Below are 20,552 nucleotides of genomic sequence, written 5' to 3'. Positions count from 1 at the left end.
GGATTCTTCGGGGAAAGTAATGGCTTTTCAAAGTGTTATAACAGAGCTTTAAATATATGGTGCAGCTGTGGCTCTTTTTAATAAATTGTTCAGGCCACCCGTACAACACTCCCGGGGCCCAATTTTGCCCACATGCCTCCAGATGATCTTTCTTATTTCAGAATATTCTGGTTGTTTAATACATCAACCAGTGGCTGCTTTGTTTTTTTTACCCTGTCTGTGCAGCTAGAATCCATTATGAATTTCTGCAGGAGAACTAGGTCAGTGTCAAGCGAGACAGCTTCCACGTTTGATGATCTGCTAGTAGTGCTGGTTGTGGGTTCAAGCCCCACGTTGGGCAAAAGATTCCTGCATTGCAGGGGGCTGGGCTAGATGACCCTTGGGGGTCCCTTCCAACTCTGTGATTCCATGATGTAAATTTGGGGGAATGAATATTCAACTGTCTGTCTTTTCCCCTGCTCTTTGGCACCCAAAGCAATTGGTGCTGAAAGTGCTTTGATTTCCACCATTCGTTTATATTTGGATACCATGACGGTCAATGGCCAAACTCAACTGATCTGGCTAAGCAAGGCTTACATGAAGCCCTGCTGGCATGGCAGCCGACATTACGTAGGGCATCAGATTATGGTGATGGGCTGTAAGATGCATCATCACAGGGCGTAGCTGGTTACACTTTTGGCTTGGGCAGAGGCAGGCCTCAATTTACGACAGTGCACAACCCCTCCTGGCTCCAGAGGAACTTGTTGGCTGAGGCCAATCATTCCGGACTGCTGGCCAGAGGGAATCCTGACTAATCCTCTCCAGCTGTCATTTAAAGAGGCAGGATTAAGACTGATGGGCCTGAGAATCCTGGGATGGGGAACTGTATTGGGATCACTGACTCAGTCCTCTCCATGGGAACTGTGGAACACAATTTAGCGGCTAGAACAAGACTCAGAGTGGGATCCCCACTCCCCGTTGCAGAGGAGTGTCAGGTTTCTAGGAGAGTCACCACAGCCTTTTAAGATCTTGGAGGGGTGGGGTGGGGTGGGGTGGGGCAGTTCCTGCTCTGCTGAGCTGGAAGATATGTATGTCAACCAGGTCTTTGTGATCACTCCTGAGGGGCAGGAGAAGAGACATCCTCCCTTCGGCTGAGGAGGAGCCAGAGTTATAACCTCTAGCAAAGTCCCATGCGTTTATCCAATCGCCGTTGTCACTGATAGAGCCTGTGTTCGCCGGCTTCAATGTCACATGCCCCCGGCCTTGGTACAAGCGAGAATGTTCTAGAATGTTATTGTATTTGACTTAATAGTTTTTGGATTGTTACGAAAAGCGAAGGTCTGTTTTGCAATGTGCTGCAATAATTTTGAATATGAGCAAAGACAAAAGACAATGAGCCTGAGCCTGAGGGAAAGTATTATACCAGCCATTTTGGAGTGAGGTGAAAAGCTATGAAGGAAAATTCTAGAAGTTGGGACCGTGGGAAGATGAAGCTCTAGGGCAGGCATAGGCAAACTCGGCCCTCCAAATGTTTTGAGACTACAATTCCCATCATCCCTGACCACTGGTCCTGTTAGCTGGGGGTGATGGGAGTTGTAGTCCGAAAACATCTGGAGGGCCGAGTTTGCCTATGCCTGCTCTAGGGTGTGGATGACTTGCATTTATAGATGAATAGGAAGAGAATATTGGGGAGAAGGTTCTAGCAAATGCCATCAATTCTTGAAGAGGAGTTGTGGAGTTTTATCAGTGCTGCGGCTCCCCACTCAAGGAATACCATTGGCTTTTTCAAGCGCCCTAGTACAGGGAGATATTCTGTTAATGTGGAATTTCATCTTGCCCTGGACCTCTTAGCATAGCTGACACCATTTTGAGTGTTGACAGGGCCACCCTGAGACATCCATACCTGGTATTTGTTGGTGGAGTTGAAAGGGATCTCAGCCACTTTTTTGTTTTTCTCCCTCATCAGCTTGACGGATCCGGACGAGAGCTCAATGCACTTTAGCAGGGCGGACTCAGAAGCATCTCCTGCCACGTCACGCTGTGAAGGAATGAAGGCTCTTTAAAACCAGGGAGGTGGCCATTTCCATCTCTCACAGTGCCCCCCCCCACATCTACCACGTTCCTTTGCTTGGCAGAAGTCACAGCAATCTTTTGTAATCTCTTTCCCTCACGGCCACCCTCCATAACTCACACACTTCAGACTGTCAACCATGAATGATACTGTTTTCCAGAACAACCAAAGACATTTCTGTTCTGAAAAGCTTTCCTAATTGGATGATCTCAGCCATGGGTTTCTGCTTTGCATTGTTTTTAAATTTATCTATCTGCTGTTATCTTCTGTGTTGTTGTCGAATCTCATACATCACCTTAAGATGTGTGTAGAAGCTGATTCATAATAGTAGAATTATTATTATTATTATTACTTTACTATTATTATCACTCAGAAAGGAGATGAGAGAAATGAAGACACCCACCGTTAAACGTAATTATGCCAAGGGCATCTTGGTCTGAAATGATGTTCAGCATAGGTCCCAGTGCCGCCCCGATACCTGACTTTTCACCTCCCATCTGAGACCCAACTATGGTGTCCTTCACATTCCCTCACGGTCTTTGCTCTCACCTTGAGGATGGGCACATTTTCCTGACCTCCCTTGAAGACAGCTCGGTTGCAAAGCCCTGCAACGTGGGACAATGCCACCCAGGTAGCAGAACTCTTGTCGAAGGCCGTGCCTACAAAGAAGGGAAAGTCAGATGAAAGGATTGAACAGCGACGTTCTAAGCTGAGGGAGGAAATGGAACTGGACTGTAGAACCAACTGGAAATGGAACTGGACTGTCCACACCATTGAAATACTACGATGCTACTTCAACAATCACGATTTACCCCAAAGAATTCTGGGGACTGCAGTTTGCTAAGGGTGCTGAGAGTTGTTAGGACACCCCATATTCCCCTCACGGAGCTACAGAGATTTAACAGTCAATCCCTCTTCATAAGAAACTCTGGGAATTGTAGCTCTGTGAGGCTCTCCTAACAACTCTTAGCACCCATAACAAAACACAGTTCCCATAATTCTTTGGGGAACTGACTGTTAAAGCAGCTTTCATAGCGCTTTAAATTGATGGTGCAGGTGTGGCCTGAGAGGAAATGGAGAATGGGGTGAAGAGAAAAATCTAGAGAGACAGGAGCTCCCCCATTTCACAGTGCCTCACACAAGAAGATGCATTGTGCCAACTTCTCATCGCACACCCCACCCCAAGACCCACAAGGGGTACCCTTCCTGCCCTCCCCCCTTGGCCCTCACCAGACTGGTCCTCAGTAGTATCAGCCTCGTGGATCTGGTTGTCAAACCACATGTGGGCAACGGTCATACGGTTCTGAGTCAGGGTCCCTGTTTTGTCCGAGCAGATGGTGGAGGTGGAGCCCAGGGTCTCGACGGCCTCCAAGTTCTTCACCAAGCAATTCTTGCGGGCCATGCGTTTGGCTGTCAAGGTCAGACATACCTTGAGGGGAGAAACACGAGTCAGAGGTGGCTAAACAACTTCCATTCAAACATACTAGGGCAAGCTGAAGGTAGGGACTTTGCCGTTTTGCGTTGGACTTAAAATGCCACCCCAGGAAACCAATTGCCAGATCTCTCTCCCCACAAGATTTCCAGCTGTAGGCCTAGATTGCCTTCTCCATACTGCTTCCTCGAGAACATTTACAGGTACCCCGAGGTACTTACGGTGACCGTAGCCAGGAGCCCCTCGGGGACGTTGGCCACAATGATGCCAATGAGGAAGATGACAGCTTCAAGCCAGGAGTAGCCCAGAATCAGAGAGAGGACGAAGAAGGAAACCCCCAAAAAGACAGCCACACCGGTGATCAGCTGGATGAAGTGCTCGATCTCCCTTGCAATGGGGGTCTTGCCGACCTCCAAGCCCGAGGCGAGCGTGGCAATTCGGCCCATCACGGTGCGGTCCCCTGTGGCGATGACGACCCCACGTGCTGTGCCTGGCGAGATGAGAGACAACTCAATGGACACCATGGATTCCTACCAGGTTTCTGCCAGTTTAATGGTTGTTACCACCACCACCCAGTACTGTAGTGATGTATGGAAGTGAGAGCTGGACCATCAAGAAGGCTGATCGCCGAAGAATTGATGCTTTTGAATTATGGTGCTGGAGGAGACTCTTGAGAGTCCCATGGACTGAAAGAAGATCAAACCTAGCCATTCTTAAGGAAATTAGCCCTGAGTGCTCACTGGAAGGACAGGTTCTGAAGTTGAGGCTCCAGTACTTTGGCCACCTCATGAGAAGAGAAGATTCCCTGGAAAAGACCCTGATGTTGGGAAAGATGGAGGGCACAAGGAGAAGGGGACGACAGAGGACGAGATGGTTGGACAGTGTTCTCGAAGCTACCAACGTGAGTTTGACCAAACTGTGGGAGGCAGTTTGACCAAACTGTGGGAAGACAGGAGTGCCTGGCGTGCTCTGGTCCACGGGGTCATGAAGAGTCGGACACGACTAAACAACAACCACCACCACCCAAAAAAAGAATCTTGAGAACTGTAGTTAGGCAGGAGAGAGTGAGTGAGTTAATTGATTAGAACATAAAAATTATACCCCACCTCAAAGCAGTTTCCAGAAAGTTGAAACAAGATAAAAAATTGCAGCTGTACTTTAAACTGTACCAACATTAAAATTCCGAAACAGATTAAAGTGACCTCTACCTGCTAAGCATCTGGGTAGCCTTGTCTAAACAAGACTGCTTTTAGCAGGCACCAAAAAGAGTACAGCGAAGGTGCCTGCTTGATCTCAATGGGCAAGGAGTTCCCAAGGTTAGGTGCTGCCAAGCTAAGCGATCAAATGCAGAAGGGGTCAAATGCGGCCCCTATCATAGTGCCCATTCCACTGATCAAAGCAGCTGATTTGGCTTCATGCGGCGCAAGGCGATCTCGTAGGTAAACTGGTCTCAAGTGGCTTTATATACTAACAGCTTGAACGTGGCCCTGTAGCAGATGGGCAACCAGTTTTCCGATCTCAGAGCACAGGTGTTCTATGCTGACAAGGTCTCATTCCCGCCAGCAACCGTACTGTTAAAAAAAACCTATTTCCCCTTGCAGAACTACAGTTCCCAAGGTTCCTTGGAGAAAAGGAGGGGCCATTAAGCTAATTGAGGTCTATCGATGTGGACAGGCCCTCCACCATAGCAATGCAACCCTGTGAGTGTTTCTCCCGGGCACTTCTCCAACTGCTTCCTATACACACTCACAGCTGCAGATCAAACTCTGGCTGTACCTTCTACACAGTTGGTAGAGAAGAAAGTGATGTTCCTTGTCTCCAGAGGGTTGTCATGGGTGCAATCAGGGGATCGCGTCTGTGGCTCTGATTCACCAGTCAATGAGGAGTTGTCCACCTGGAGAGAAAACACTGCACATTTAGTTCTTTTTACCCCCCCCCCCTAAGAAAGTTCTAAAAATTCAGTTCTAACTTCGATGTGGAAATTTGCGTGTTAGATTTTCAAATTCTCAAATGTGGTATGTAATAAATTCTAGGCTCTCAAAGTCTGACTTTCAAGATTCAGTTTAAGTTTTGGCTCTGAAGCACAGCTGCTTCATATATTACGAAATTCTTGCAAAGGTGAGGTCCAATGCATTGTGACGTTCTCATGTAAGAAAAGCCAAAAACCCAAAGAAACCAAAAGCCTTCCTTCATGGTTTTAGGGTTGCAATGTGGATTAAGCAATTTGAAAAATATTGGCTCAAAATATGTGCCACTGACTATAAAGCAGGTTGCAGATTTTTATTATAAATAAATAATTTTTACAGCAAATACATATGCAAACTAAGATGAGCCACAGTTGCTTTAGATCCAGGCACCCCCAAACTCAGCCCTCCAGATGTTTTGGGACTACAGTTCCCATCATCCCTGACCACTAGTCCTGTTAGCTAGGGATGGTGGGAGTTGTAGTCCCAAAACATCTGGAGGGCCAAGTTTGGAGGTGCCTGCTTTAGATATTCCCCTTAGGGAGAGAGAGGGAGGGAGAAAAGGGGGTGCTTCTTTAAGAGGATGCCTCGTGCATTATCTAAAATAAAGCATTTTTCTTCAGAACCATTTGGGTTTTCTTTTTCTATTTCTTCATGCGTATCTATGCTCATTGAATTAATTCAGTGATTAGGCTGTTAATTCATTGACTTAATTGAATTAATTCATTGACTTAGGCTGATCGCCGAAAAATTGATGCGTTTGAATTATGGTGCTGGAGGAGGCTCTTGAGAGTCCCATGGACTGCAAGAAGATCAAACCTATCCATTCTCAAGGAAATCGGCCCTGAGTGCTCACTAGAAGGACAGATCCTGAAGTTGAGGCTCCAGTACTTTGGCCACCTCATGAGAAGAGAAGACTCCCTGGAAAAGACCCTGATGTTGGGAAAGATGGAGGGCACAAGGAGAAGGGGACGACAGAGGATGAGATGGTTGGACAGTGTTCTCGAAGCTACTAACATGAGTTTGGCCAAACTACGAGAGGCAGTGAAGGATAGGCGTGCCTGGCGTGCTCTGGTCCATGGGGTCACGAAGAGTCGGACATGACTAAACGACTGAACAACAACAAAGGCTGTTAAATGGACCACCACAGCTCTCACTGGAAGTGCAAGAATAGGGCAACGTTTGGTTCAGAATGGGAGAAAACCAATGGCAAAAAGACACCGTGACGATGGTACCGGATGCCTGTTGAGAAGAAGAGGTCTGGAGACACTGGTGTGGAGGGTATGGGGAGGGGGGCAGATCTCACCTTACAGCCATGAGCCGAGATGATCCTGAGATCCGCTGGGACCCTGTCTCCCCCTTTCACCTCTACCAGATCGCCAACCACCACGTCTTCGGCATTGAGTTGCATCTTCTCGCCTTCCCGGATGACCAGGGCTTGCTGCGGGGTGAGAGAGGCAGGCTCAGGTAGGTAGGTAGGCAGACATTCTGGGTTCTCGGCTACTGGCACACAGATCCCCTAAAACCCATCACCTTAGAGCATTGTCTCCAAGAGAGATGGAAGTAATAGGGTTATCACTCATGTTGTTAAGACTCATCGCACACGTAGCAGCGCTTCCAACCTGTGAAGGACCCTGTCTATAACAAACAGTCCCAGTCTGTAGTGGATCATTAATGTGTCGTTTTATTCATCCTTGCAGTAACACACCGGGGCAGGGTTTTTTGTTTTTTTTAAAACTTCTCTTCCCATTTCGCAGGCAAGAGAGCTGATGTCCAAAGTGCAGGTGTATCTTGTACTGTAGTTCATTGTGGGATATTGCTATCACTACTTGACATAGACAAAGTGGAATCTGGTGGGCCACAGCTAAGCCTGATGGGACAGGGGGGAGGAGCCAGGATGGAACCCTGGAGTGTAAAGGCTGGAGCCATCATTGCAGTTGGAAGTTCATGCATCAATCCTGGCAAAAATCTCATGGGCCGTGGGCAAAGTTTGGAGTTAAGTTGGAGAGGGAAGTTTTGCACCCTGCTATTGATTACCTGCTGGTAGGACTCAGTTTTACGGGATGGGCCCATGCAATTCACCCAACTCTTGGTTCCTCCTCTCATACCTGGGGCACCATGTTCTTGAACGACTCCATGATCTTAGAACTTTTGGCTTCTTGGTAGTAGGAGAAGCAGCCAGTGATGATGACGACAGCAGCCAAGACGATACCCAGGTACAGCTGTACAAAGGGCAGCAGCAGAAACAGGACGTTGGCATGTCAGAAGCTGCATGGGGTGTCATCGTCCCGTCCCCCCCCCGTCTTGCCTCCCTGCTCTTTGCCCCCACCCAGAGAGATGGCACCCCAGATGCCATTCTCCCAGAACTTACATTGTCTCCCGCTGGGTCGTCCTCCGTTCCTGCCTGGATGCCATAGGCCAAGAAGCAGAGGATGGCACCGATCCACAAGAGGATGGAGAAACCCCCAAACAGCTGGCGGCAAAACTTCACCCATTCGGGAGTGGTGGGTGGCGGGGTGAGTGCATTGGGGCCATCTCGGGCCAAGAACTCTTGGGCTTTGCTGTGGGTCAGACCCTGAGAAGGGGAGACAGACAAAATAAATACACCCATGCCCTACTGAGCCATCCCCACTTCCCTTGAGGACATGAGAAAAGTGCTGCTGGGTCAGGTGTCTCTGATCCCCCATCCACCACCTGCTGCATACGCACCATAAATTTAAAGCACATGACTTCCCTCCAAAGAATCCTGGTAATTGTAGTTTGTTAAGGGTACTGGGAATTATTGCTCTGTGGGGTGTAAACTACCATTCCCAGGATTCTTCAGGAGAAGCCATGTGCCTTAAAGGCATTCTTTTTCTTGTCTTCACTCTGCATAGGGCATGCATAGGCAAACTCGGCCCTCCAGATGTTTTGGAACTACAACTCCCATCATCCCTAGCTAACAGGACCAGTGGTCAGGGATGATGGGAATTGTAGTCTCAAAACATCTGGAGGGCCGAGTTTGCCTATGCCTGGCAAAGGCCTTCCCATACTCGTGTGTCAGGTTCTGCTTTAGACGCTGCAGCACCTCTGAAATTATTAGCTATTAAATAATCGGCTATTGTTATTGGCTGTTAATTGGCTATTGTCTGCTGGTGATTGATTGATTGATTGATTGATTGATTGATTGATAAAGCACCTAATACTGCTCTGTTCATCCCACCACCTCAATTCTATCTAGAAAATAAAGATCAGCTACCACAATCCTGCAGGGTCATTCTGTTCCACTTAGCTAGCTACTGGCCCAGGTCCCTTGCTGGCCACCTCTGCCAGCCAGCTGTTTCCCCCACATCAATACCCCACTAGCCAGGAGGGCCAGGCAGCACTTGCCAACCCAACCCTTAAGGAAGCAAAGTTGAGCATCACGCCTTGGGTTAAATCACTCTAGAATCATAGAGTTGGAAGAGACCACAAGGGCCATCCAGTCCAACCCCCTGCCAAGCAGGAAACACCATCAAAGCATTCCTGACAGATGGCTGTCAAGCCTCCGCTTAAAGACTTCCAAAGAAGGAGACTCCACCACACTCCTAGGCAGCAAATTCCACGGTCAAACAGCTCTCACTGTCAGGAAGTCCTTCCTAATGTTTAGGTGGAATCTTCTTTCTTGTAGTTTGAATCCATTGCCCCGTGTCCGCTTCTCTGGAGCAGCAGAAAACATCCTTTCTCCCTCCTCTATATGACATCCTTTTATATATTTGAACATGGCTATCAGATCACCCCTTAACCTTCTCTTCTCCAGGCTAAACATACCCAGCTCCCTAAGCCGTTCCTCATAAGGCATTTGACCATTTTGGTTGCCCTCCTCTGGACACATTCCAGCTTGTCAGTATCCTTCTTGAACTGTGGTGCCCAGAACTGGACACAGTATTCCAGGTAAGGTCTGACCAGAGCGGAATACAGTGGTACTATTACTTCCCTTGATCTAGATGCTATACTCCTATTGATGTAGCCCAGAATTGCATTGGCTTTTTTAGCTGCTGCATCACACTGTTGACTCATGTCAAGTTTATAGTCTACCAAGACTCCTAGATCCTTTTCACATGTACTGCTCTCAAGCCAGGTGTCACCCATCCTGTATTTGTGCCTTTCATATTTTTTTTGCCCAAGTGTAGTACTTTACATTTATCCCTGTTAAAATTCATCTTGTTTGCTTTGGCCCAGTTCTCTAATCTGTTAAGGTCATTTTGAAGTGTGATCCTGTCCTCTGGGGTATTAGCCACCCCTCCCAATTTGGTGTCATCTGCAAACTTGATCAGGATGCCCTCTGCCTGGCTTCCTTCACCTGCACACAGTCTGTGTTGTATTTCCGGCACACTTCTTCAATGGACATTTTATGCTCAGTCTGAAAAAAGCCAAAGAGAGAGAGAGAGAGAGAGAGAGAGAGAGAGAGAGAGAGAGAATTAGGTGGTGTCTCCACTAACTGCCCCACATCTCCCAGCATCCGCTGCTGCAACGTTAGATGCCCCAGCGTCCACTGCAGCACCATCTACTGGTCAAGTGCAGGCAGCACATGTTCCTGCATCCACGCTGCCTCAACTTACCATCGCCACCTCCTTCTTAAGATCATCCAGATCTCGGATCTTCTGCTGCGCTTTGCTCTTCTTCGGTGAAGAGTTCTCATCGTGCTTGTCTTGCGTGGTTGCCACGCGGTAGCTATCTGAGCGGCCGTACTATTTGAGGGAAGAGGGGAAACAGAGACGAGGGGGTGAAATTCCACGCGCTAGAATGCCAGCCCCTAAACCAACGCCGTTATCAGTGCAATCGTTTCACGCAGTGCAGAAGCATCTTCCCCCCCCCCAGATATTTGTGTATGCTCCCATTAGCACCCAAAGGTTCAAGAGCCCTTATCATCAAAAGAAACGTCTCCTGTGTTCCATCACAACCACTGAGACCAGCCAATAAATCTCTCCTGGATATATGTCAGGATGGGAGACCTGTGACTTTCTTCCCATCTTCCCTGACCACCGACCAAGCCATAGGCTCCCTGCTGTACAGTATAAGGAGAGTCCATAGAACAACAAGGTATTCCGCAAGATCTAATTCACACAGAGCATAATAGGTTTATGGAATACTGTACAATAATCTCCACTAGCTTGAACAAAAGGATTAGAGAAATTCACAGTGTACTATCGGGGCCTATTAGCACTGGCAGATAAATGGAACTTGGGTGTTCAGGAGCAGTATATCTCTGATTCTCAAATACCAGAGCCAAACAATAAGCTATCACCTTCATGCTTTGCTCGTGAGCTTTAAGGAACATTTGTTGGATCAAAATGCTGGATTAGCCAGCTCCCACGGTCTGCTCCAGCAACACAATTCTTCATGGGCTTAAGCAAACATTGGCCTAAAACAATTAATACTATATTTTTTATCTTTGTCCTTTGTATAATCCACTTACTGGTTTTTTATTGGGTTGTGGTTTTAGTGTTGTTGTCCCTCTAGAAATTCAACTAACTAAATGAAGCCATTCCTTCTTCCTCATTTAATTTGTGGCTTTCTCTCTCTCCCCCGCCCCCTGCCCCCCAACTGGGAAATGACAATATATTTTGATTGCCATAGTTTTGCCACCAGGAGAAGATGGAAGAAGCCCTGCAGGGCTCCTGTAAGGGAAATAAGAGACCCGGAAGAGGTGGCATCTTGCTGAGGGGCTGGCTAAGCCAAAGCTCAGTGGCAGAGCATCTGCTTGGCATGCAGAAGGTCCCATGCTTAGTTCCTGGCACCTCCAGTTAAAGGTTATCTCAGGACACAGAGCTGGGGAAGCCCTCTGCTTGAGACAATACTAGGCTGGATGAACTGACCCAGAATCATGCTGCTTTGCCTGCTGATAAATTGCAATTGCATCTACAACAGCATTTCATGAGCATTGAGCCCTTTGGCCCTCCAGGGTCCACATATGCACTGCTGTGCATCATGCTGATCTGCACAACCAGAGCTGCGCATGCATTCCTGCTCAGGGGTTAGTCTATGCTTTCTGAGGGCAAAACTGTTGAGCCCTGCACACATGGTCTCAAAGACGGTGTCAGAAACCGCACCCGTGCCTCGGTAACTGCACACAATGCCAGGTTTCGAACCCAGTGCAGCAGAGGAGCCTGTTTCCATGCATGTATTTCTGGGGGTGCACATGATCAGAGCATCACGTCTGATGCTGATGTCATGCAAGGACTATGGCAATGAGCTGTGAGATGGAAATATCTCAGCTACTGAACTCTCTGGGTAGTCTTGGGCAAAACAAATGCTCTCAGCCTCTCAGATCATCGAACAGCCTACCTTGCAGGGTACAGAGGAGCATACCGGTAACTGAAATATTATATGCAGAGTGCTTCAAACACTTGAGATTGATGCACTTTTTCAAAGGTTTAATTCATGGTGAGCCTTAACCGCAGAACCTGTGCACCCCTGTCATACATGCACCGCAGTGCTTCCCCCCCCCCCCCCAGAAAAAGAGTTGCAGGAACTCCCACTCTTTTTTTGACGGACAACCCAGTTGTCAAGTTTTTTTAGGGGGGAGCTCCACCTGATCGCCCCACCACTGGCATTGCTGCAGCCACATTACAACATCGCCTCTGACACACAGCTCTGGCCGCTGTGCCGATATACAGCTTCTGGTACACCTACTACAAAGAGGTAGCAGAACTCAGTTCCGGTGAGTTCTAGCTTAATAAAAGCCCTGGTGCACCTCTGGAAACAGGTGCAGTACTGGATGCTTCTGAGCATGCACAAAGTGCCTTCCCTTCTTCACTGGGGAATAGAAACTAATGCACATGGATTTTTGGAGCAACAAGAAGAGCTTGAGGCCTAAGGTCTCTTCCTACAGAAACATTCTATCCTTTCAATATCTTCAGCAAACAGAATTGGTAGTTGCCAGGGAGTTCCCCACACGGAGTCATCGCTAGGAGGTTGAAATCTGCGAGATCTCCCATTCCACCCGCCCTTGATCTATCCAAGGCAGAACTTCCGCTGGACCTGCAGTTGTGTGCAGACTGTACTCCCCCCCCCCAACACTCTTTTGACCAAAGTTATTCTGCCCACCCCCCAACTCCATTTCAAAAAAACCTGCTGAACCTGTTTGATGCTGCACCATGGCAGGACAGGGTGGTGGTGGAGTCTGCCCACCACAAGCAACAGTGGTGGTCCTATCATTCCACCTCTACTATCCGTTCACAGCTCCACACTGTCTTCCTTCTCCAGGCCCCATCCTAGAAGAAGATTCACTAAGAACTGAACAGGGTGAGAGAAAGGGTGCGTGTTTTCTGAAAAAGGGAGGGGAATCTATTGGCTTGTGATGCAGTTTCATCTCTAAAGTCTGGCCTGGCTATGATCCACATAAGAGGAGGTTGGAGGGAATAAATGTGCATCTAAGGTCCAAGGAGGTTATTCCATGACCTTGACTGACTTTGAGATGCCCTTTGCCAGAAGTGCTGATGAGCAAAAAGCTTGGGCCTTGAGTTGTGACTGACAGTGGGATTGTCCTCCTGCAGGTCATCAGATGGCCATTCGGGGCAAGGGAACCTCAACAGACGTCCTCATTCACCCATGTCCCTATCAGAACACCCATTGCGATTCAAAGCGTTGGCAGAAAGCTAAGATGTTTGGAAAGAGCAGTATACAACCTGAGAGCAGAGTATACGAAACATGCACGTCCTTAAGCATGCTAATCAGTATACATGCACATGTAGAATTCTCCCCCCCAAAAAATGGCGATGCTCACATTTACAGATATTCACACATACTGAGGCCCCAAGCCACCAAGGGCCATGGCAGGCAATGCGATACACTTAGAAGCCCACACAAGTCACTCTCTTGCACATGCAACCGTGAACAAAATATGCACAGAATCACAGAGAAAGAAAAAGGAAAAAGAATGCACTCAGCATGCTGTCTGAACCACCAACACCCCAATGCTTTTCCAATGTACTTTCCTTCCCAGAATGCAGATATATGCAGTCGCATATACATGTCCATTTCCGGACTAGTTGTGTGCATGAGAGTGGCACACGCTGATGTCTACCAAATTTCCTACAGCGGAGAATACTGCAGTCTCATAAAAGGTTCCCCCCCACCACCTCTAAGAGACCTGGAAAGCAGTTGGTGGGGCATGTGGTTAGAATGCAATACTGTATTCCCCAAGCAAAGTGTCCAAACTCCTTGATGAGCTCAATGGCTGAGAAAGAAGAGTTTTTAAGCTCCCACAGTTGCCCCTTTGGGGGGGGGGGTTGGGGGAGGGGGGGTTGTGGCATACTGCGGTACAGAGAAGAGGAGCCCACCCTCCCTTCTATAACACTAGTTATTAAAAAGAGGATGTCCCTGTGGACCAAACCTGCTGATGTATTTATGGGAGATGACTAAAGGCAATTGGTTACTTGGAGCCGAGAATATGGGGCTGCTGTGGAGGGGTGTGCCTAGCTCAGGGGGGATGTCTCTGGGCACTCGGCACCCGACAAGGTGTCCGCCGGCCTCCCCAGCTCCATCAGGCCTGACTGCCACCCCCATATTCTGCGGCGCTGCGACGGAAGGAAGGGAGAAATCCCTGGCGTGGTGCCAGCGCTGCAGCAAGGCTCACCAGCCGCAGAGCCCTGTGCCAAATGAGGAGGAGGAGGAGGAAGAGGCAGATGAAGAAGGGTAGCAAATGCAAATCCCCCGCCAAAGGGACAAGCCACCTTCCGCACCCTCTGGCTGCCTTTGCGGGGCTCCGAAATGAATTCCTGGGGAGGGAGCAACTGGGTCAGGGTGACCCATGCAAGAGGTGGCAGAGGGGGGGGGAAAGCTGGCCTGGGGAGGAAGGGGAAAGGAAGAGGGTGTCTTTCCCCTATAAAATCATAGGGAATACATTGGTCTTGCTTGGGAATCCCTTTCTCCCTAGGCCCTGAAACTCCCACAGGCAAGAAATGAGGGGTGGGGAAGCAGATTTAGGGAGCCAGCTGCGTTTTCCTGTTCCTTTTCCAAGGCCCATAATAATATATTAAACAAGGCCCAGAATAATCCCCCCTCTCTGTGTCCAGCTTCTCTTTCTCCCAGTATTTCCTACACACCACCCACCCCCACAAAAAAACCCATCCTTTCCTCTCTTTGCTGCAGAGAGACGCTGGCAACAAGAGCTTGCCTCTCCTTCTCTGCAGACACCAAATATAGGAGCCTGTAAAGGGGATCTATTCTGGAGGGAGGGGCGGGGGACCTCATGTAGGAGGGAGAAGTAATGGAAACAGAAGGGGAGGCTGAGAAACCATAAATCCCTCCCCCTCGCTTTCTCTTCAGGGGAGAAAAAAAAGCTTAATAATGGTGCGTCCCCAGCTAAAGAACCCAGTTCCCACTCGATGTTCCTATGCATTTCCCCCTCCCCCCCCCCGTTCCCCCTCTCCCCTTCCAGCTCTTTGCAAGGTTACAGCTGCTGCAATGGTGCCCTCTCTCTCCCCTTCTCTTTGATGTGCCCCCTCCCTCTTGCCAGAAAGGAAGGCGGATTAGCTGCTCTCTGCCCATATGCTTTCCCTCCTCTCCCCCCCCCCGCAGCCACACACACACACACACACACACACACACGAGTGCTTGTCTTTTGGAAATCCGCGCCACCATCATTCCTCTGGCCCCAGTCTGTTTCTTTCTCCTCTTACATTCTCCCCCCACCCCAGACAAAATAGGGACGTTTAATGCTGGATTCCCCACTCTCCTCCCGCTGGGAACCATCAGGAATTTATTTGCTGGTAGAGGGGGGAATCCTATCGCAATGTCTCGCGTTTATGTCTCGCATTCCTGGGGGGGGGGGTGGAGGCGCAAGGGGTCTAGAAGGTACCCCAACCCCGTTCCTCCGGCCTCCTCCATTTCCAAACAACATCCCTTTGCTAAAAGAAGCAAAGGCTAGGAAAAGTGGCTTTGCGGGGGGCCGGTGAATATGAACAGGAAAGGTGACCTTCCTAAATTAATTTCTCTGTCACTGGAGCCCTTCCTTCCACGCTCCTAGGACTTTTTTTTGCTAAAGGACACCAAATGGGCAAAGTATATTTCTAGGTGGGTGAGAAAATTAAACAACAACAACAACAGCATATATTAATGATAGAAGTTCAGAAATAGGGGGACGGGTGGGGGTGAGTTTCTTGTTTGCCCCCCCCCCGCGCGCCACCTACACAAAAAGAAGGGGGCTGCTGCTGCTGCTGCCTTCTGATGCCGCAGCCTCCACTAGCACCTGCCCCCCCCCCGTCTAGAGGATGAGAACAGCTCCTGAATATCAATGGGGGGGGGATAACAGCGCCCTCCCCTCCCGAGCACCGCCTTTGGGTGCCTGGCGATCATTTCCTGTGCGCTCCCTTTCTTCGCTCCATCTTTTTCCATTCCTCTAAACCTGCCTCTCCTTTCCCCCCCTCTTCCTCTCCTTTGCTCATCATCTCTCATCCTCCATTCCTCTCTCTCTCTCTCTCTCTCTCTCTTTCTCCCCCACCTCTAGCCCAATGACTCATCCTTTCTCCTTCATCTCTCCATCCGGCGCTGACCATCTTGTTCACCCATGGGGAGGGAGAGATCTGCCTGCCATTTCCCTGCCAACCCCTTTCCCTCCCTCTGCAAGGTTTAACATCCCCTTCCGCCGCCGCCCCAAAAGAAATCCAAGTAAAAAAAAAAAATCCAAAGCCCCAAATTCCAGACACCCCTCTCTTAAAAAAAATACACCCAGGAAGGAGAGTCTCGGTTCCTAAGGCTTGAATCTCACATCATCATCACCAAATCATGCGCGGACACCACTTTCCAATGGATGAAACGCTTTTTGTTTATCACAGCACAGCTAAAAATACGCCCTGAACTGTCAGGACCAGATCCACACATCCAAGATGATGCAGAGAAGGAAAGAGGGAGTGACAGGGGGGGGGGAAGGTCTCGCAGCCCTCGCTCTCTCCAAGGACAAGGACAGAGATGTGCTGCGTGTGTGCATGGAGCCGGCAGAGGGGAAAAGAAGGTGACCGGCAGGGTGGGGGCGGAGGGTGCTTCATACGGGTACCAGCTCCTCCGTTGCAGAAGGACACTTGAGCTCCCCCCCCCCATGCGCAGACACATACAAATACATGCCGGGGCACACCGCACAAACGCATGATCCACAGCGAATCACGGGATTAAGGAGTCACACGGGCACCGTACACGGGGGCGCACAGACACTTCTGCGCGGATTTTGCCGCCGGGGCACAGACATTTCCCTGCTGTATATGTAAAGCGCAAGCGAGCAGAATTCTAGGTATGTGTCATCAGGAGGTGGGTGAGAGGGAGGAAGTAAGCGAGCGGCAGATACAGGGATGGAGAGAGAGAGAGAGAGAGAGAGAGAGAGAGAGAGAGAGAGAGAGACACAGATGCGGATGTACAGCGTCGTGCGCACGCGGCCACACGCGTGCATGCAATGCGGGCACGGAGGCGTCTTTAGAAGCGCAAGTACGCAACGCAAGGGCACAGCAAGGCTGCCCATCGGTTTATACAGGTGCAATGATGCACAGCAACCCAGGAGTGTGCTGACCAGGGGGTATTGCTTCGCCACACAGAGAGAGATACAAAAAGAGAGGAATGCGCTACTTACCCCCATGTTGGCGGCTTGGGCGTCTCAGTCTGGATGACCCAGACTCTCCTGGGGGTGTCTAGCAGGCAGGCAGGCAGGCGGATGGATGGAATGGGAAAGAGAGAGCAAAAGAGAAAGGGAGAGAGAAAGAGTGAGACAGACAGAGGGGAGAGGAGGGAGCTGCCTGCGCCCCAGCCAGGGATGCTGTGCCCACGGCTGCCAGGCGCGGAAGGACAGAACTCGACGCACTCCTGCCGCTGCTGTCTGAGCCGGGGCAGCACAACAGCCAATCAGCAGCTCCTCTCCCCCTCATGCACCCACCCCGACCCACCAGCAAGCCCCGCCCCTTTTACTGCAGAATTCACCTTGCCCAAGGTGGGGAGAGAAGGGGCAGGGGATCCCCCAAGCCTGGCCTGCACAATCTGCCCCAAAGCAAACCGGTTGGTGGGGACCCTCAAAATCAGAGCACACAGACACACACACAAATGATTGGGAATATGCCAAACTCTGCTGGATCGCAGTCTCCGGAGAACCCCACAGCCTCTCACAACCTCTCGGTTCACCACAGGCCTCCATATGCACACACTTCAAACCCCATCCAGTTGTCCCCAAAAGGCAAAGTGTCACCCCACACCACACCCACGACAAGCCAAAACCACAACGCATCTTCTCAACTGCACAGAATACGGAGACCCACAAATGTGTCAATGTGCCAGTCCCTCAGAGGCAGCCGGAATCTCCAAACCCTTCTCAAAGCAGCTGACAAACATGCACCAGAGACCTTTCATATCTGAGGGCTATTGCCAACCTGAAATGAGGACACCCCCCTCGCCATGACCGACGCCGCATTGCTCCACACCACCCCTCAGAAGCACAATTCGCCTCCCCAATCTGCACACACACCACACCGCATCAAAACAATGCACGATGGGCCCAAACATCCTAAGAACACACAATCACGACCCTCCAACACACTGTGTTCCCCTCTCTCCCAAACAAACCCTATGGGAACCAGTGCCATTCAAATATATTTTCTGGGGAATAAACCTGAGGAGAAGGGAGGGAAAGAGGGAGGTCATAGCTCAGTGGTTGAGCACATGCACTGCCTGCCTGAAGGTCTCAGGTTCAATCCCTGGCCTCTCCGGTTAAAAGGATCAGGGAACACGTGGGAGGAAAGCTCCTTCTCTTCTCCAGGAATCCTGGAGAGCCATTGCAGGTCAGGTTAGGCAGCACACTGGGTTGGAGAGGCTATTATGCCTCTGATTTAGTATAGGGCAGCGATACAAATAAAACCAGTAACCCCTTCAAATACGGAGGTCACATCCAGACCATCCATTTAAAGCACATTGCTCCTCCCACCAAAGAATCCTGGGAGTTGTAGTTTCACCCCCTGCAGAACAACAATTCCCCAGCACCCTTAAGAAAACACAGTTCCCCGGGAATTCTTTGCAGGGAAGCCATGTGTAGCCTAGTGTGAATGTAATCGGTGATTGGGGAGCCAAATCTGGCCAAACTCACAGAGAGTCTGCAAACTGACCCTCTGGGGGGAAATAGCTGCTGGCTGGGAGATTTACATCCTCTTAACCTCCAAGAACATACACAGGAATATAGAGATAATTAACAAAGAGAGTTTTCCAGACATAACTATTGAAGAATGATTGGCACCTTGACCAAACGACATTTCCCAGGACTCCTTGGGGATAAAAAGCATGATATTTGAATTGCTATGAAACCACTGCTAACGTGTAGTCATACCATCTGAACACATGTTTTGTTTTTCCCTGAAAGATAAGCAGATCATCTGGTTTGTGCATTTACACACACACACACACACACACACACACACACACTTCACCCCACTTTCCTGATTGCACATAAAATATGTGGCCTCACAGTCCTCATCACATTTCACCCCATCCGTCACAGAACCTGCATTGTACTAAGACTTCCCTTTCAGCTAATGATGTTTGTTTGAAAACATCGGTATAGAACGGTGGAATTCTTGGCTTGGCAGCTGTTCGTGTGAAAAGGATCTCAGGACTGCAGTGAACATGAGTCAGCACTGTTGTGTACCTACAAAGAAAACTAACGCAATTTTAGGCTGCATTCATAAAACCACACCTTGCAAGTTGTCGCAACTAGGAGTTAGTTGCACTTTACTCTGCACCAGTTCGACCTCACATTGTTCCCGTTCTTTAAGGAGGATGTCCCAGCCTTTGCAAGCCTGGTGCGCTTCAGTTGCATTGGGCTGCTATTCCCATCTGTCCCTGTCAACATGGCCAGTGGTCAGTGATGATGGAAGCTGGAATCCAAAACTACTATACCTCACAAACTAGTCTGGCATTATAGTCTCATGGAGACAGGACCTGGAATATAGTATGACAAGTTCGCAGGTACCTGAATGCCTCTGGCATGACCAGACACCTGTACAGTGCCACAACATGCCTAATAATAATAATAATAATAATAATAATAATTTATTTATACCCTGCCAATCTTGCTGGGTTTCACCAGCCACTCTGGGCAGCTTCCAACAAAATATTAAAATACAATGGTCTGTTAAACATTAAAAGCTTCCCTAAAAAGGGCTGCCTTCAGATGTCTTCAAAAAGTCTGGTAGTTGTTTTTCTCTTTGACATCTGATGGGAGGGCATTCCACAGGGCAGGTGCCACTACCGAGAAGGCCCTCTGCCTGGTTCCCTGTAACTTGGCTTCTCGCAGTGAGGGAACCGCCAGAAGGCCCTCAGAGCTGGACCTCAGTGTCAGGGCAGAAAAATGGGGGGTGGAGACGCTCCTTCAGGTATACTGGACCGAGGCCGTTTAGGGCTTTAAAGGTCAGCATCAACACTTTGAATTGTGCTCGGAAACATACTGGGAGCCAATGTAGGTCTTTCAAGACCGGTGTTATGTGGTCTTGGCGGACGCTCCCAGTCACCAGTCTAGCTGACGCATTACACAGATGTGAATACCCCACCACTTGCAAGAGGCTCCTAGAAGGGAACACAGCCTAAAAATATTTCCCTGCCCCTGCAATAAATAAGTAAGCAAACAAACAAACAAACAAACAGAGCTTCTATCTTGACCTTCCTTGGAAAAGCCAAGTTTGGTTCAAGTGGGGCTCTCGGTTGAGTTCTTGGGGCTATGAAATAAAGATCTGAAGACTCTGGGGAAGAGTTAAAAATCAAGCTTTACTGTGATGAAATCAAACTCTAGTGAGTCAGATTACAATTCTCCCCCAACCAACAACCCCATCAGTGAGATCCAAGGTAAACATCTGTAAAAGAAAGGAAGTGAAGCAATGGTATTATCTGACTGGTAACTGGTTTCTTTTCAGAGCAAGGAGGGCCTACTCCCTAGGGATTAGTGCACACTCCACCCTGATAGTCTCCCTGGATCTAAACTGGAGTCAGGATTAAGAGCATCTAGGCCCCAGACTCATTTCTCAGCCTCCATCATCCCTCATTTGATCTCCATGGCAACTGGGCAAGGGGGGAAGTCCATGTGGACCCAGAGTCACTGTGGCAACAGAAGGAAGGGGTTTCCCAC

At 49.3% G+C, this 20,552-nt stretch overlaps 1 protein-coding gene across 1 annotated transcript in view; it reads right to left on the bottom strand.

The window, feature by feature from the left end:
* Nucleotides 1–17,263, bottom strand: part of ATP1A3 (ATPase Na+/K+ transporting subunit alpha 3) — a 31,839-nt gene extending 14,576 nt beyond the window's left edge. Inside the window, exons 1-11 of the mRNA XM_033158322.1 lie at nucleotides 17,028–17,263; nucleotides 10,027–10,155; nucleotides 9,768–9,827; nucleotides 7,818–8,021; nucleotides 7,555–7,668; nucleotides 6,753–6,887; nucleotides 5,259–5,376; nucleotides 3,704–3,972; nucleotides 3,281–3,479; nucleotides 2,600–2,709; nucleotides 1,883–2,017 (exon numbers count right to left, since the gene is read on the bottom strand). Coding sequence (XP_033014213.1) covers nucleotides 1,883–2,017; nucleotides 2,600–2,709; nucleotides 3,281–3,479; nucleotides 3,704–3,972; nucleotides 5,259–5,376; nucleotides 6,753–6,887; nucleotides 7,555–7,668; nucleotides 7,818–8,021; nucleotides 9,768–9,827; nucleotides 10,027–10,155; nucleotides 17,028–17,033 — 1,479 coding nt within the window. The 5' untranslated portion in view covers nucleotides 17,034–17,263. The remainder of the gene's footprint in view (nucleotides 1–1,882; nucleotides 2,018–2,599; nucleotides 2,710–3,280; nucleotides 3,480–3,703; nucleotides 3,973–5,258; nucleotides 5,377–6,752; nucleotides 6,888–7,554; nucleotides 7,669–7,817; nucleotides 8,022–9,767; nucleotides 9,828–10,026; nucleotides 10,156–17,027) is intronic.
* Between the last annotated feature and the right edge of the window lie 3,289 nt (nucleotides 17,264–20,552).

Source organism: Lacerta agilis, chromosome 8 (assembly GCF_009819535.1).
Source record: "Lacerta agilis isolate rLacAgi1 chromosome 8, rLacAgi1.pri, whole genome shotgun sequence".
NCBI classification, from domain to species: domain Eukaryota; kingdom Metazoa; phylum Chordata; class Lepidosauria; order Squamata; family Lacertidae; genus Lacerta; species Lacerta agilis.
Note: the sequence above shows the minus strand (reverse complement) of the source record. Positions and strands in the feature narration are given on the sequence as shown.